Source organism: Macaca thibetana, chromosome 6 (genome assembly GCF_024542745.1).
Source record: "Macaca thibetana thibetana isolate TM-01 chromosome 6, ASM2454274v1, whole genome shotgun sequence".
In the NCBI taxonomy this organism is placed as follows: domain Eukaryota; kingdom Metazoa; phylum Chordata; class Mammalia; order Primates; family Cercopithecidae; genus Macaca; species Macaca thibetana.
In genome coordinates, this window is record NC_065583.1 from 54,220,406 (window position 1) to 54,239,238 (window position 18,833).

The 18,833-nt window shown below is 39.0% G+C and overlaps 2 protein-coding genes across 5 annotated transcripts in view; one reads left to right on the forward strand and one right to left on the reverse strand.

Annotated features, from left to right (window-relative positions):
* C6H5orf63 (chromosome 6 C5orf63 homolog) overlaps window positions 1-18,833 on the forward strand; it is a 471,154-nt gene that overhangs the window by 124,880 nt on the left and 327,441 nt on the right. The window lies entirely within an intron of this gene.
* The window catches only part of MEGF10 (multiple EGF like domains 10), a 396,429-nt gene that overhangs the window by 71,977 nt on the left and 305,619 nt on the right, over window positions 1-18,833 (reverse strand). For all 4 annotated transcript variants that reach the window (XM_050795753.1, XM_050795752.1, XM_050795755.1 and 1 more), the window contains one exon: window positions 17,386-17,478. In XM_050795753.1, coding sequence (XP_050651710.1) covers window positions 17,386-17,478 — 93 coding nt within the window. The remainder of the gene's footprint in view (window positions 1-17,385; window positions 17,479-18,833) is intronic.

The window sequence follows — 18,833 nt, forward strand, 5'->3', positions numbered from 1 at the left end:
CAGGCTTCAAGGTGTAGCAGCAGGTTCATCAGAATAGTTTTGATAAGGAATATCCTATCATGCCCATAATCACACATGTATTGACAAAAAACAAGGCATTAGAAAAAATCTTTGAACACATGTAAAGAATATAGTAAATCTCCTTTTTTCATGTAGGACAAGAAAGGGGACATCATTAGAGATAAACAGAAATGTTAAATGGAGAGGTGCTCTGGAGGAAGGAATAAGGATACATTAATACTCGTCTCATCTAAAGGACTCCATCAGCAACCAACCAAGCAATTGATAAAAATAGATGAACTCATTTTGCCCTTTAAGAAAGAAGTGATGTTTACCATCATGTTCACCTTGTTACAAAATTCCTCAATCACTAGCTGGCTCAAGGAGGGACTGTAGCCTCTTTACATTGGCTAGACCTGGGCCCTAGCTGGCCCACGGCCAATTCAGTGCTACAAAACCTTGGGGTAGTCCCCAACTTTTATTTTTTTGTAAAATGAAGATGGCAGAACACACTAATTACACAAAAAGTACTTTTTGTTATATGTGACACTGCACAGATCTAGTAACAGCAGAAATTTTATTCCATGATTTGCACATTGGGATGTCCCAGCCCAGCAAAAAGAATGTCCTAGAAAAACATCCTCCAGCTATGTATGAAGCTGCACTAACGTGTCTGACCTTCGTTTGAATTATTTGTTTGTCTTGCGTGAGTCATTCATGCCGGAAAGGACAACTTAGTTCTCACAATGTGAAATTTCAGAAACGAAATTGCCCAGTAACTCTATAAAGAAAAAAAAGAAGCCTCAAACCTTTCATTCTTTTTTACAAAGACAACTGGAGTGAGTTCAGGCCTGCAAGGAAACCCAGAACTACTTTACATTTAGTCTTCATTGCCAATTAAAAACTGGGGTTTAGACATTTCCTACTTGCTGGTGACTGTATGTCAAGAAGTGTAGGCTTGTATATAGGGTTCAGAAACATAAAAGGAGAAATAAACAAAAACATGACTTTCTTAGTAATCCCCACTTTAGCATAAAAAGATGTCATAAATAAAATCTGGAGAATATTGCCAAATTGACAGGTGCCACAGAATCTCACTGCCTTGATTTTTCTTCAGTTTATCTACGCCCATGGTTCACCAACTAAGACAACAGAAGCAACCTTGAAATGCAGTTTGAATGTAAGATACTTTTTAAAGGAACTGATTCTAAATGACAGATAGCAACAGAAATGCCGAGTTCTGTGTACCTGTACTAGGTATAAACCCTAGATGAACTGAGCAGGTCAGGTGTTTTTTATAGTTTGTTTTGTTTGTTTGTTTTTAGAGACGGTCTCGCTGTGCTACCTAGACTGGAGTGCAGTGGCACAAACATAGCTCACTGTAACCTCTCACTCCTGGGCTTGATTGATCCTCCCACCTCAGCCTCTAGAGTAGCTGGAAATACAAGCACATGCTACCATGCCCAGCTAATTTTTAAAAAATATTTTGTAGAGACAAGGTCTCACTATGATGCCCAGGCTGGTCTTGAATTCCTGGCCTCAAGCAGTGCTCCTGCCTGGGCCTCCCAAAGTGCAGGGATTATAGTCATGAGCCACCACACACAGCAGGTTGTTGTCCCAAAGTGCAGGGATTATAGTCATGAGCCACCACACACAGCAGGTTGTTGTTGCTGTTGTTGTTTTAAAGTCTTGGTTTAATAGCCTTAGGATCTAATTGTTGAATTGCATAGGGGTCAAGAACTTTAAGATACATCTCTACCAGATACTTACAGTGGGATAACATATCAAATCTTAGAACTCAAGCTTATGATAGGGAAAGAGATGTCCGCTTATAATACATAACTAACCCCACTGGTGTTACTGTTTGTAATAACGAACACTACATGTGCCTTCAATATTATAAATGTTGGTCCAGCGCAGGGGCTCACACCTGTAATTCCAGCACTTTGGGAGGTTGAGTCAGGCAGAACACCTCAGGTCAGGAGTTGGAGACCAACCTCGCCAACACAGCGAAACCCCGTCACTACTAAAAATACGAAAATTAGCCATGCATGGTGGTGCACGCCTGTAATCCCAGTACTCAGGAGGCTGAGGCAGGAGAATCACTTAAGCCAAGATCACACCACTGCACTCCAGCCTAGGCAACAGTGAGACTCTGTTTCAAAAACAAAAAAAAATGATAAATATCAAGTATTTATTAGGATGCATCAAAATCGGTATACTGACTTGACAATATATATTTACATGAAGTTTGGCTATAATGTTCCCCATGGACATTAAATATAGGAAAATCCATGACTATGGGATAAATTAATAGAGAAGAAAATTTAATACTTTATAGTCTAAAACATAAAGTACAAATAAGTCACTTTCAAGAAAATCTCTCTACAGAGTGCCTTTTAGAGGAGACCAAAATAATTTTCCACTGTCTCAAAGGATAGAAAAACATGGGTCTTCCTGAAACATACACCCTTTCTTCTTAAGCCTCAGTTCCCTCAGGGTCTTTTATCTCCCTGTGATTTCATTCCTTGTGCTTCAGGCTAACAAGGCTGTGGTGTGTCATTCCCTTTGTTAATGGCAGAAGAAAAGATCCTCATTCAAAACATCAAGCACTTTAAAAATAAAACAACTTTATAAAGCTTTTCCATCCATGAAGAAGAACAATAAAAATGTATTTTCCAGATACTCTGAAAGCATTAAAACCCCATGTCCTTCACATGTCAAAAACCCCTCTGGAGAGCTGACAGAGTGCCAACGATCACCATGGACAACCACCCAGTGCTGTTTATATTAATTTTATTCAGTGACTGAGACAGAACCTTTATTCTTCTTTTAAAATGTTTGTGAAATGAATTTTCAAAGCATGAACTGTCATTTTATAACTTCAATGTAAGCTTATCTCAAATTATTAACCAGAAAAAGAGGTGTGAAATATTTATTCTCTATTGTGTTGAAGTGTAAATGTTGATGTATCTCTATGACAACATATTGATGATGCTATTCACGGTGCAGAAAAATCTCAAGGATATAACTTGTCAGCTAAAATTACATAATTTGGGAGGATTACATTCATTCACTGACATCAAAAGAATAACAATCTCAGGAGCCCTTATAAGATATCTTGCTGTTAAAAGTCTTGTCATAGTTTTATTCTTTTGATCATTTATTCTTTCGTTAAAATTTTGTTAAGCATCTTCCTTGGCTATGAAGTTCTATTTATTGAGCACTTACTACTTGCTCCTTACCAAGACACGTACCATAGCTAAGATTTATTTATCTATTACAAGAGACTGGCCCACAGTGAGATTTATCACAAAAGAATGTGCTAGGTGTTACAAGACACAGGATTGCGCACATTGCTGAGGAACACAGAGGACTTATGTCCATGCACCTTTGGGCAGAGGAGAGAAAGGAGGGGGAGAGAAGGTTTCCCAGAAGAAGAAGTAGGATTTGAGATGAATATTAAAGGATAAACATTCAGGACCACCGTTGTGAAAATGTTTATTATCTTCCTTCTGGACATGTGAGGATAAAGGATAGAGGCTTTCAATGACTTCCCTAAAATCTCAGAGTAAGAAAACTAGAACCCTCAATGCTAATTGGATGGTCTGAAAGATTTAATATAGTTTTCTTGAGAAAAAAGTTTAAATGATGGGACTATGAGAGACTACAAATAATGCTATAACAAAGGCTCATGTACCCACAGCAGAGACTTAACTGTTTATGAACATTGTATAACGTTTGTTTCATCATTGAATTCAAGAAATGAAACACAGCAGATAAAGTCCTATTTGACTCCTTTGTGCCTGGTTCTCAGCTCTTTCCCTACCCTTTACCCCAAAGGTAAACACTGTGATAGTTTTAATATATGTCCTTCTAGTCTGTGTGTGTGTGGGGGGGATGTATTTAGGAATAAGATATAGAATTATTTTATATATTTATTAGTTTTATATAAAATGTTTATGTTGCAGTGAATCTTTTGTTATCACCCAATATTATGATATTGAGATTTACTTTTTATTCTTATTTATTTATTTTTGAGACAGGATCTCACTCTGTCTCTGAGGCTGGAGTGCAGTGGCATGAGCCTAGCTCACTGCAGCCTTGAACTCCTGGGCTCAAGCAATACCCCCACCTCAGCCTCCTCGATAGCTAGGACTATAAGCTGATTAATAATGATACATCTGCTAATATAATGAAATGCTATATACAAGTTTATAGTAATGGAGTTCATTATTATACTATAAACTATTATGTAACATTTCACCATATTAACAGCCTCCAAAAAATTTACCTTTTCCCACATACACAGACATTTTTAGTTGTTTCCAAAATTTCTCTGTTAAAAAGATGCAAATAATATATCTCCTAATACATGTTTCCCCAAAATACATAAACAAATTATAAAGAAGTAGAAATAAAATTGCTGGATTACATGGTCCACACATTAAAATTCTACTCTAGACATAGTCAAATTGATCTCTAAAGTTACTCTACCAATTTACCTTCATGGAAGTGGTATGTGGAAGCTTCCTTTCACATCCTTGGCAAAGCTTAACTTTTGAACCATTGCCAGACTTCTTAACCATTGCCAATCTGATGGTGAGAAATGACATCTTGTTTCTTTATTATGTACTTTCCCATTATTACAAGGATTAGCATATTGTCATGTTTATTGGTCAATCAGCTTTCTCACCTCTGAATTACCTTATCCTACCCTTTGCCTATTTTAAAGTTCAGAGGTTCTTTTACTTATTGATTTGTGGGGGTTCTTTACATATTTTATATAATAATCATTTGTCTGTCTAATTGTGTTGCAAAAATATTTTCCTAATCTCTCACTTCTCCTTTAACTTTGCTTATAATATCTTCTGTCTTAAAAGTGTTTTAAACTCTGATCTGGTCTAAATATTCTAAAAACGAATTTAAAGCATGGATAAATCTGCTTATATAATACTGATTTTACCACATAAGTTTCTTTTTTTAAGTGGCTGCTTTTCTTTAATGTATGAACAAAAATTTCCAATTATATACTAACGTCAAGTTGAAATCAATTCCATTAAAATTTAGACTTTCTTTACAAGCTACCTACCTCCACTAGTTTTATGCAAAAATAGTGAGTAGTAAAACCATTTGGTTTTCACTGAATTTTAAGATGACACCGTTTATTTATGGACCAAGAGCTATGTTCTTATAACCTCTACTATTTATCCTACTGGAATAGTCTATATAACTAGGAAAAATATTATTGTCTTTTTACTTCTGAGTTTTATCCATCTGAAGAACACTTAATTTTCTTCAGACTATAGGCACAAATGTTCAAACTCATTAAAATTAACTAGGTTGTGTATGAATTTTAAAAAGACTTTGATTAAAGAAGGAAAAAGAGTGATTAGCTTTTGGGGGGAAATTCTGACCTTAGGAAATTTTCAAGTGTTTTAAAAAGTTATTTAACACGGTCACAAAAAATAGATATCAGATATAGCCAAGAAAGAAGCTGAATTATAAAAATAAACCAGAACAGGCTGGGCACGGTGGCTCATGCCTGTAATCTCAGCACGTTGGGAGACCGAGGTGGGTGGATCATTTGAGGTCAGGAGCTTGAGACCAGCCTGGCCCACATGGTGAAACCCCTCGTCTACTAAAAACACAAAAATCAGCCGAGCACGGTGGTGGGCTCCTGTAGTCCCAGCTACTCAGGAGGCTGAGGCAGGAGAATCGCTTGAACCCAGGACGTAGAAGTTGCAGTCTGTCAAGATCGCGCCACTGCACTCCAGCCTGAGTGACAGAACGAGACTCTTGTCTCAAAAAAATAAATAAACAAATAAATAAAATAAACCAGAACACCTAGTTTCAGCCAATGGACAATGGACAGTATAACCCCCTGAGACAAGATACACGTGGCTCTATTAGGATTGGGCAGTAGTCCAAGACAATAGGAGAGGGAAACAAACAAACAAGGTATGTACAGCACCATCCTGTACATATCATCACTTCACTCTGAGCACAGCAGCCAGCAAGCACATAGGTACAGTCAGAAAATGGTTTGTATATGTTTCATGTATATGTTTATATGAAAGAAATTATAAAGATTTATGATCTAATATTTCTACTCCCTGTACAAACATTCTTTTAAACCGGGCTGTTATTTCCTGCTGTTTATTTGATTAAAGAGGAGTCTAAAAAGATTAATGAAATATGACTCATCGCTATGTGATTAGAAATAATTTGTAGTCTACATTTCTTTGCCTAATCTCTTACTGTTCATTTGCACTTTGTATGCATTTGTACACCATTTGGGTACAAATTTAACAACTAAGTTCTACGTCCTCACATAGAGTTTCCACCTTGAGAAGTAATATGAGAAAGTTTAGATAGCAAAATTGTTAAACATTCTCCACTCATACAAGGGCTGATTTTCAAACACCTTGCTTAGTCATGGGGCCACCATTTCAGAAGTCACTCCTCCATCTCAGTAATAACCTTGATGTTTACACTATAATCTATTCTCTCTTGAGGGTGAGGAACTCCCAGATCCACATTTTCCTCAAAGTTCACAGAAACCACACCCAGTACATCTTGCCTGGCTTCTACAATTTCATTGCAGCTACCAGTCTATGGCCAGAGCATCTTCTGCCAAGTCATTAAGAATGAATGTGTCAGCTGGGTACAGTAGCTCACACCTGTAATCCCAGCACTTTGGGAGGCCAAGGTGGGTGAATCATGAGGTCAGGAGTTCGAGACCAGACTGGCCAACATGGTGAAACCCTGCCTCTACTAAAAACATAAAAAATTAGCTGGGCGTGGTGGCAGGCGCCTGTAATCCCAGCTACTTGGGAGGCTGAGGCAGGAGAATCGCTTGAACCCAGGAGGCAGGGGTTGCAGTGAGCCAAGATCGCGCCACTGCACTCCAGCCCGGGTGACAGTGTGAGACTCCATCTCAAAAAAAAAGAATGTGTCTACACTGCACACAGCCAAGGTGCATCCCGTAGCCTGAGCAACCTTAGGCGACTGAAGGAAAGACTTCGCGTCATGCCCTCTCTGTTGAAGACCTTTGGTCCGTTCCTCCCTGGATGCTCCAGATGCTTTGACGATCTGTTTGTTTATATACTTCAGCTCCTCTATCAACCTAAGAGCCCCTTGAAAGAAGAGGCAGTGTCTTACTCATCTCTCATATCTCATTTTTATATCTGTCACTGCTCCTGGCACATTTATGCCATCATTCCTTCCATCCACAAATACTTGTTAAGCATAACTGTGTACCCAGGACTGTGCTAGACATTCAGTGACAGCTAGACAGCAGAGATAAAACAGACAAAATCCATGTTTTCATGGGGCTTACATCCTGGAGGGGAGACAGATAAGAAAAAAAAAAGTAAACAAATCACGTATTTTTAGAAAGTGCCTATTTAAAAACGTTAAAAAGGAGATGTGATACAGAGTAATAGGGTCCTAGTCTTTGCATATGGAGGTCAGAGATAGTGTCTCTATGGTGGTGGCACTTAGGCTGACTAATTGACCTAAAGAAGCCAGCCGTGTGGCCAGGCGTGGTACTTCACACTCGTAATTTCAGCACTTTGGAAAGATGCTGAGGTGGGCAGATCTCTTGAGGTCAGGAGTTCGAGACCAGCCTGGCCAATATGGTGAAATCCCATCTCTACTAAAAATACAAAAATTAGCCAGGCATGATGGTAGGCGCCTGTAATCCCAGCTACTCAGGATGCTGAGACAGGAGAATCACTTGAACCCAGGAGGCAGAGGTTGCAGTGAGTCGAGATTGTGCCACTGCACTCCAGCCTGAGTAACACAGTAAGACTCCGTTTCAAAAAAAAAAAAAAAAAAAAAGAAGCCAGCCATATAAAGAACCAGGGAGAAGAGTATTATTCTGAGCAGAGGAAATAGCGAGTGCAAAGGCAAAAATAAAAATAGTGTGCTCCATAAATGAAAGGCAGAGGCTGAGCACTGTGATGTCCTGAAAGGTAGAAGAATGAGAAGGCATCGGGGAAACAGGAAGAAATAGATCAAGCATGACTGGATGGATCGTGCTCAGAGCTTTGGAGTTTATTCTAACTGCAAGGGGAAATTCTGGCTGGTTTTGGGAAGGAGAGCAGCATGCTTTAAAGTACATTTTTACAAGATCACGCTGGTCTCACTCTGGTCATAGAGAATTGACTCGGTGGCATCTGAGGAAGAAGCAGGACGACCAGCAAGGAGACTATTGCGATCACCAGTTTAGAGAGAATGTGGCACGGACTGGAGTGGCAGCAGTACAGATAATGAGAAGGGTTATAATTGGGTTATATTTTGGAGTTGAACCAACGAGATTTGCTGAAAAATGAATATTGCACCAAGTATCAAAAAAAAGGAAAATCAATGAATGATATGAAGTGGAGTTCAACAACATGACAGCCCAGTCTTATCTTTAAAGCCACTGCATAAACTCACTAGCACAAGTAATTTAAACATCATCAGTATTCTTACTATGCCAGAAGCAATATACACTGGACTTGATTTCATCTGGTAAGGACATCTGTGATCAGAGGTTGGAAATAATGAACCACATAAATAAATAAATAAATAAATATAAAATAAAACTTTACCAGGTCTTCTGTCTGAGGAATCTCATGGCAAGGAACTGTGGACAAAGAGAGGCTCCATTTAAAGCAGAGTAGGGGGCCAGGCATGGTGGCCCATGCCTGTAATTCCCAACACTTTAGGAGGCTGAGGCAGGAGGATCACTTGAGCCCCAGAGTAGGGACCTGCATGAGAGACACGGGGAGACCCTGCCTTTACAAAATATTGGAAAATTAGCTGGGTTTGCTGGTGTATGCCTGTTGTCCCAGCTACTCGGGAGGCTGAGGTGGGAAGATGGCATGATCCTGGGAGGTCGAGGCTGCAGTGAGCTATGGTCATACCCCTGTACTTCAGCTTGGGTGACAGAGCGAGACCCAGTCTCAAAAATAAATAAGTAAATAAAGAAGGGTGTGGCCTGTGAGACAAGAAGAAACGTCACAAAGGGCTGCCCCCTCCTCTGTTCGGTCAAAAGACTGGGCCATGTGTGAAGAAGTGTGATGTAAGCTATGTTTGTCACACAAGGAATCGTAAGTAGCATTTACTTGTCATTATATACTGCCAGGCACAGCACTGGAGAATACCTGTTAAGTCCTCATTTAATCCCCACAAGCCTATGAGTATAATAGATATTCTTATCTTTGTTCAAAGCATGAGGAAAGGGAGGACAGAGACATCACAGAAAGAAGAGCAGCTAGGAGGATGGCGATTCCATTCCAGGATGGGTGACGGAGGGTGGTGTTAGTAGTTCTTTGCCCCTCCTGAAAGTGGCAAAGAACAGCCCAAATTTTGGACTCCTTAGGAAAGGCAAAATCAGCAGTTTCTGTCTGTGACCTCTATCAAACTATTTGGATGGTCCATCAGTGAAACTACCTTTGGGACAATTCTGATGAACTGTTCAGAACCCAATCCTTCCCAGTTATCATCATCATCCTGCCCCCAACACCAGTGAACCCAACTGATCTACTCTTATTCTTGCTGCTCCATCAACCTGATTTCTAAAGTAATTCTGACAGCGCGACAGGCCTGTTAAGGACTTGCAGTGAGGACTGGGCTCCCAGCGTCTGCTCTCTGCAGACAGCATCGATCCCACCATTGTTGCCAGTCAATAGATCTTTATGGCAGACTTTGCTAGGAAGTATGTCAGCTTTTTGAGCCTTACGTTTCTGGCTGGTAATATCTTTCAAATGGATTCCCCCATTCGAATATCCTGCAGGCAAAATCTTACTACTTTCTCCATGCTGTACATCATGCCTGCTTTACACAAAAGGTTATCAGTGTTCCTTATACTGCACCTGAAAATGTTTAAGCTAGTCTTGCCTCCTAGGCATATTTTCACTACTGCCAAGTATATTTAACCAAGAATGCTATTAGTGACTCAATAAAACCCAAGTCTGAAGTTTCTAGACCAAAGTTAATTTCTATTTTTGCCTCTATGTGGTACTAATGTCAAAAGCAAAGAGCCCGAGGGACAAGCATTTGAAAACCATATGCTGGCTGATTTAGGACTCTATCATTTGTGCCCTATAGCTGTAGGTGAAATAGATTTCTCTATAGATGTTTGGGAAATTATAAATAGGATTATATGGCTTAAGAAAACAAATGTGTTATTGCTATTCATACAAAAGGTTTAAAGGGCTTCCATCACAAAGAAAGATCTCAGGAGTTGCATATACATATTGATTAAAGTAAGTCGTACATAAAATCACAGACTTGAAAAGGATCGTAAATAGAATCTGCCCCAACATTCACAAAATTATGAGTGAGGAAAGTCTAGATGGGTGCCATTATGAATTCATCATCTCTAATATTAATGGGCCCTCAACATCTCTCAGAGGGTTTGTTTTCATAATCGTCTGGTGTTGTCTGCCCCTGTCTCCTGCTCTCATTCTCCTCACTGTTTTTGACTCTTGCTACTTTCAGTAAACCTGTTTTCCAACTTCCAGAGGCCCCATACCACAGTAATTAAAGTTACTGGCTCTGAATGAGATGCAAGTTTGGCTCCATCACTTACTAGATATATAAATTCAGGCAAGTCACCTAAATGTTCTGCACCTCCGTTTCCTCATCTGTAAATTAGGAACAATAACTGCAACCATTTCATAGTATGTTGTGGCCATTAAGAGAGCAATTCCTGTAAAGCTCTTATAATGATGCTTGCATTCCAAGTGCTCAATAAAGATGAACTATTACTATCATCATCACCAATGTAACCGCCCTTCTGCCCCCTTTTATGTCAGCAGATTCTCTCCTGCCAGTTTATCAAGAGAAGGAAGGTCATCTGATATAGACTTCTTCAGATTCTCCTCCCCATTGCCCACCAGCACCCCTGACACCTAGAAACCTGTTTACACCTATTCTAGCCATGCTTTTCTTCCTAATTCTGTTGGGAATGGGAAGTACTCCTTGCTAATCTCTCAGTCAGTACCCAGGATCCCATCACATCTCCCAGCTGTCTTCTCAGGAGGCTTATTGCCTCTATTCCACAGTCCACTCTCTCAACCCGGTCTCTAGCCTCTCCCTCTTTTCTTTCACCATCTTCTCAGGTTCTGAGTCTTTTTCACCTTAAAACATAGACAAAGGCTTAAAAAAAAAATTTTCTTGACCCTACACTTACTTCTTACTAACTCTCTATTTCTTTGCTTCCTCTCCTTGGCTTCTCAGGGAAGTTTCTGAAAGAGTAGTCTATAGCAATCTGTTTTCTGTTCCCATCTGAAAGTGAAGGGCTGTATACTCTTAGCCCTTCTCTCCCTCGTCCACTCAGAAAATCTCTCACAATCTTATCTGACTCCATCCAGTTTCCCTCAATCTACCTCTTCTACAGAGACAGTTCTCTTTCTTTCACTTTATCTTTCTCCTAAGCTATGAGTTCTGTCAGAGCAGCAACCATTCCTCATTTGTTCCTTTATCCCAAGCATTCAGTGCAGTCCCTTGCACACAGTAATCATTCAATGAAAGTTCACAAAATGAACACATGAATGACCTTCTCAGAATCATATAGAATCATATGATTCCTTCAATCTAATTAAATGGAAGCTTTACTGTGCTCCAACCACATGCCAGGCACAATGGAGGCTTACAGAGATTAATAACACATGGCCTTTGCCCTCCAGGAGTTACCATCCAGTGAGAGGAGAAGAGCAATGGAGAATTGATGCATGAGCAGATAAATGATGTAGGGAAGAACAGAGCTAGAGCAGGAAAGAGGGGAGGGGAGAAGGAGATGACATAAAATAGATTAATGTCATTCACTCATAAAAGCTAGGATATGCATTAAGATGCCAATAAAGGTAAAACACGTGTGCTTTTTTAAAATAATAATTTTAATCCAATTTAAAAAGAAGGAATATGTCTACTCAAATAAATCATGATTTCATTCTGGGAGAACAAACTTTTTACAATTCTCTGACATGCCTGGTTTTTTATACAGAGAATACATTGAGACCTAGGAAAGCCAGGAACACTGACTGTTTGTCACAGGCAGGAACCTTTCCCTCAGCTGCCAAGGTAAACAGACATATCAAATCTCAAAGAGAAGCCTCTGTGGAACTGGACATTTGAAGGTATTTGGCAGTCCCCTAATCACCCATGTATTTTAGAAAGGAAAAAAAAAAAGATAGCTATGTATGACGGTTATCAATTGGTTACCATCTGACCATTTTAGACTCCTAATGTCAATAAAAGGAGTTAATATTCTGGTTGGAGTGATTGATCCAGATTGGGAAATCCGGGTTTCAAGGGAAAATTGGGTTGCTGCTGCACAGGGAGGGAAGAACTATGGCTGGAACCCAAGGATCCTGTGGATTACCTCTTAATACTCCCATGCCAGTAATAAACGCTGATGAGAAATGTCAACAATCAAAAAAAGGCAGGACAAGTAGGAATGCAGATCTTTCAGTAATGGAGGTTTGAGCCACTCCACCAGGTAAATAACCCCAAGTAACTGAAGTTTGGGCTGAGAGTGGGGGAAATATGGGATGGGAAGTAGAAGAGAGAAGCCATAAATATCAGTTATCATCTCGTGACCAATTGCATGAAAGGAGTTTGTAATAGCTCTTAATGTTTGTTACTTGTTTGTTATATGTATATGCTTATTTTTATTTGCTATTTTCTTTTTTTCCTTTTTGTTTTATATGCTAGTTGTTGCAAGTTAACTTTAGTATCTAGGAAACAGAATATTCAGCAGAACTGTGACTTAATTTGAAAAAAATTTAATATAACCAGCAATGAATCCAGTGAATGTTGGGACTTGCATCTCCTCATTTTAGGAAGAGAGTATGAGCATGTTCACTTCTAAGATGAATTGCTGTGTACTAGGTGGAAATACAGGGTTTTTTAATGTATAGGAATGCAAACGTGTGTGGAGGGTGCATATAGGAGTTGGATAACCAAAGGAGTGTACATCAACAGTTATCAACTTATTGCCTTTCAGCTCTAAATTTATCCTTCATTGCCTGCTCTACATAAATGGATATGTGCCCTCCAAATATTTTTCTATTGCCAGTTGGCCAACTGTTACGTATTTTCAATCAGGGGCGCTAGAAAGACATTGCAAAAGGAGTTTTCCATTCTAGTTCCAGTGCACTCAGAGCACGTAGTGCGCTAGCTCCTAAAGCACCAAGCTTCTGCAATGTAAGCACAGTGCCAATGGCTGCGCCAGTACCTGGCTCCTGGAGCACCTATGACTTTTCCAATGCCTGGTTTCTGTAGCACAAATTGCTTATCCAGAACCAAGTTCTTGCAGCATGGACAGCTTCTCTAGCATCTAGCTCCCGTAGTACACTGTGGCTAGCAGCACCCATCAGCCAACAACTTCCCCTTTTTTGTAGCAGAGTGCTTCTGGTGAGACTTTTCCATGAAGAATTTTTTTCAAAAGTCCTATAAAAGGTCTAGAGGGCATATTTCCAGCAAGTTCTGCTAGAATAGTACCACAGCAGCCTCTCTGGATCTGACTGAGCTGTGGCTGTGCCCTTTCCAGCAGTTCTGGATCACACCCTTAGTGGTGTTTCTTCTTTGGACATTCTATCTCCACCCTAGGGGTAGTGGTTCCTTCTTATAGCTGCTATTCCTATATTCTCTAGAGATCTATCTACTTCTTACGAGCCCATCCCCCATTACTCCAATCTCCTGTTATAGTTAGTTAATAATTCTTTATATTTAACTTTCTCCTTTGAAGTTACTTTGTGTCCTAGTAGCAATGACCACACCAGCACCTAGATCTTGGTTTATATATACCACTCTACAATAAAAGGTACCAAGGTTCCTTTGAAAAATCGTTCATTTTAGGGCTGCAGCAGGAAAAATAAAAAATGAGCCTGGAATACCTTCTAGCACCAGAAAGTAAGAAAGCACTCAAAATCAAAAAGATGAGTCACGTCAAAGGGACACAATGGGTTGGGCGCAGTGGCTCACACCTGTACTTCCAGCATTTTTGGAGGCTGAGGTGGGTGGATCACCTGAGGTCAGGACTTCGAGACCAGCCTGGGCAACACGGTGAAACCCCATCTCTGCTAAAACTACAAAAATTAGCCAGGTATGGCAGCACAGGCCTGTAAGCCCAGCTACTAGGGAGGCTGAAGCATGAGAATTGCTTGAACCCAGGAGGCAGAGGTTGCAGTGAGCCAAAATCGTGCCATTGCACTCCAGCCTAGGCGACAGAGTGAGACTCCGTCTAAAAACAACAAAAAAGCACACAATGGCCAAAGCTGGAATGACCTGGGCAACAAAATACATTATGTAATACTGTTTTATAATCCAAAATGTCAAATCAATACACATGAGTCCTTACTGATATAAATAAATGTTTGAATAAATGCAGGAGAAGAAACAAATCTTCCTTACAGAAAAACTCCAAATAATATAGGCAGATATTCCTTCCTCAAAGACATGGAGCTTGAGTCCTGCCCTTCATCCCTAAAGGTAGGATAGACTTAGTTACTTGCTTCTACGGAGTAGAGTACAGAAAGGGGAAAATTGTAACTTTATGTGGAGAAGCCTAGCACACTACCTCAACCAACTGATGAAGGTTAACCAAGTGATGACATCAGTGATGTCACATGGATATCATGATATGATGTGAAGAGAAAGAGCACTTCAACTCCGGTATTCTCTTCAAAACTCATAACCCATGTCTGATCATGAGAAAAACACCAGACAAACAGATTGGGGAACATTCTACAGGATACCTGGCCAGTTCTCCTCTAGACTATCAATTTCACGGTCATGAAAACAAGGAAAGACTGAGAAACTGTCACAGATCAGAAAAGACAGGGCAGACATGACAGTGAAATGTAGTGTGTTGGTCTGAGCTGGAATCTGGAAGAGAAAGAGGACATTAGTGCAAAAACTGATAAAATTCAAATAACATCTGCAGTTGATTTAATAGTAATATACTACTGTCAGTTTCCCAGTTTTGACAAACTAATAATAATTTAAGAAGTTAACAATGGGGGAGGCTGGGTTTGAGCGCACAGGAGCTCTGTACTATCTTTGCAACTTTTCTATAAGTCTAAAAGTGTTCCAAAATAAAACAAATTTATACTTAAAAAATTTAAAAATTACTGTGGTTTCTGTCTCCTGATTGTACCATAAGTGATACAAGGAGCCAATCTAATTATCAAAGGAATTATTTTATGGATCCAATGTACACCATCAAATTGATACATAACAATAACCAAAGAGGAGGGGAGATGGAAATAGAATCCTTTGAAATTAGGCCATTTAAACTCTGCTAAGTAGCACATTACTAGACAATAGATTTTGGTTCCAGAATTATCTGGTCAAGAATAAACAAAATGATACATTTCCTGATATTAGGCTGATTGCCACAGACAAAACCCAGATAGCAAGACCCATATTCTGGGTTCAGCTCAGAATATCATTTTTTACCTGCTTAAAAAGGCATCAGAAATGTTTTTCTCAGAACACCTTTAAACATTTCAGACATCTGTTCATGTTTATTTATGCTTTTGTTCATCATAAAGTCAAACATGAGTTGTAAAAATAAACTAAAAGTTGCCTCAGTATCATATTTCAGTGTTACAAGAACATCTGTTCTCAGAATTCTAGAGTCTCCATTAAACTCCAAAATAAAGCAACAGTTTATTTTCTAGAAGGTCCTAATCAGTTCTAGAGAGTCTGAAACCCATGTAGGCTTTTGTTTTGCTTACACAAACACTCTTCAGTCTGAGCCCTCAGCTCAAGGTAGTCTGCAGTTCTTAGGGGACAAAGTATGAATACAACTGAAGTTATTCTGTAGCTTTTTTGTCCTGGAATTAGTGGCAAACCACATAGTTTCAAATGACGAATATGCCCACTCTTCCCTATCCCACTAGTTTATAATAATGTTATTTTTCTTCAAGATGTCTAGGCACAACTGATTTTTAAACTGGAAAAGTTAATGAAAGCAACATCACATTTGAGGTCAGTCGGCCAGAAAAATGGACATGAGCCAAATCCCACATCCCAAACATTTTGCCTCAATGGCATGTGAACAAAATGCCCACTCTCCTCCTGATTTCCAACAGAAGCAAAACAAAACCCTGCAAGACAGTTTTTCCCTGGAATTGAGAAGCCTGTCAGGCGCAGAAAGACACACACACACACACACACACACACACACACACACACTCCCAGTCACTGTTTAAGGTACAGTAAAAAGGCTCTTTCACACCAAGCGTTCTGTGCACAGACGGCACAAGGGCTTCCCCTGGAGATGCTGCTTCAAGGAGAGCCAAGAGATCACAAGTCCGAAACAAGTAGTCCTAGCAAGATAAATAATCTCCCCAATTCCAAAGTAAGCAAGTAAAAATTTTTTAAATCAGCTTATTGAAATAAGTCCATTCAGACTAATTTCAAAAAATTCCTTGATGGCAACGAAGAGAAATTTGTGCTGTCATGCGAACTTGCTAACTTTTTAAAACGATTGTTTCCTTTTTCTAAATGTAATGTTTCACGCATTACAATTTAGTTGCACTTTAATTCCTTCTCACGTTTCTCAAGGCGAAAAAAGAAGTATAAAGGAAAAGGAAGTGGATGCAATTACGTGCACAGCAACAAGTTAGCCAGAAGATTTTGGTTTAAACTGTGAAATTTAGAAAAGCAACTGTATTACATGACATTCCATGATATAATCTTTACGATAATGAATATGAAATGTTAGGTGTAGACTGCTTTGAGTCCAAAATGCCATCATTTTAGAATTATAATTCTAACACAATGGAGACAAATGATACACTACGTTAGGAATTGATTTAACAAGTACCAAAATGTTCATGAATTTTCATTTATTACAGATAAGTCTCCCGAAAGTTATCTGAACAAGTACTCATTATTTGCATCTCAGAATTCAGAGACAAAAAAATATGTTAGCATCAATAATACCAATTTCACTTCTGAGTTAAAAACCAACAGGTGGTAAATTTTAACCACCAAGAAATTTTCTTGGAGAAATCAACAGGTAAAAACAGAAGTTAGGATACAATAGCTATGTTACCACAACTGCCTTACTGAAGTAAGGAGCCTAAATTGTGGACCCTACTCTAGAAAATGCATTCACATCCGCAGAAGTATGAGCTGTTGTATGATTGCGGAAATTTCCTTCTTTCCAAGAACTTTTCGTTATACTTAATTAACAAATAATGTATATGTACATGTACAGATTTAAAAGAAACTGTATGACTGAGATGGACGTGGCATTCACACTACGCTCTGTGTAGGGATGAAGAGGGAAAGCATGACCCAGGGTCATCTGCAGACAAGGAGGCCCCTACAGCAAAAACATCCCGAGACGGACAACAGCAGGTGGAAACTTACCACTGGAGCAGTTGGTCCCTCCCCAGCCAGGCTCACACTGACAGGTGTTTGGAGCAATACAGCGACCGTGGACACATTTATCAGCACAGTGGGCTGTCAGAGAGAAAATCAATCAAATAAAGAAAGTTGGCACAAGAAAAAAAAAACCAACAACACAGCTGTTGCACATCCAAGTCTCAAGTATCACTTAAAAACAACATGCATGCTTGATAATTTTCTTCAATCCATTCCTCAGCCCTCTTACAGTCTGCTGTAGGACCAAACAATTCCCCTTCTTATTTTAGTATCGCCAAATAAATCCCATCATTTCTACTATTCTATTCTACTTCATGCTAAATTAGAAAAGACGTTTCAAGGAAAATTGCCTAATTCACTCTTTAAAAAAATTATCAGTGAGTATCAAATATATCCTTTTTGTGTCAGAAGGAGCCTATGTGGAGAAACAAACCACAAAGCAGGATATCAGGGCCTCAGAGTGACAGAGTGGATGGGGAGTATTATGATTATGTATTATGATTTTTTTTACTAATACATTCACCAGAAACTGTAGTCACACTTCTTTGTGAACACGTTGTTCACAACTATGACACAGCAGAATTGCTTGCTCTTTTTCTGTTGAGGAGGATATTTGAAAAATGCCACCCAGGTCTTTGGAAAACAGTAAATCTCAATGCTCTTTCATTAGTAAATATCTCAGGTGTACTCTACCCTTGCAGACAAAGGGGCATCACTGCAAATGTGAGTGAATGGACAGTCTGATGATTTCCAAAATAGGCATTAAAATATGCTGTGCCAAATCTTAGCATTATCAACAACCTTAGTACCATGCACATTGGTTAAACATTATTTAAAATATCTGGATATATGCATAATTGTGAGAACAACTTAAAGGGTTTGGGGTTCAGATATTCTAAAATTTTATTTAAGGGTGGTATGAGGTGCTATGTACTTTAGAGATGCATTTTATTAGTGCATGTCTTATTACAAAAGACTTACTGCCCAAATATATAAAACACCAATAAGTAAAATAAGTCTTATCTCCAGTAGCTCAAACTGGTAACATTTTTGTGGATGTAGAACCTTCAGGAATTTTTTCCTACATATTTTTCTCCTCAAAAAAATAGAATCATATTTTTCAATATGCTTTTCCACTTAATATAATGACAATAATATTTCCATGTCATTAGTATTAATATATGTGATTCATGCACTAAGGTGTATGTTTAATATGTGTGTGTATATATGTATATATATACATGTGCACACACACACAGTGCATAAATATTGCTGAACCATAAATGACTACTTCTAAGGTCTTGATCATAAGATTGAGACACGAAGATATATAAGGGTGGGCATTTTAGGTGAAGAGAAAGCAAAAGCAACAGGTAAAAAGAAAAACAAATGAAATAAGTTATGTTGGGGGCAGTGTTTGGGGCAATATCTTT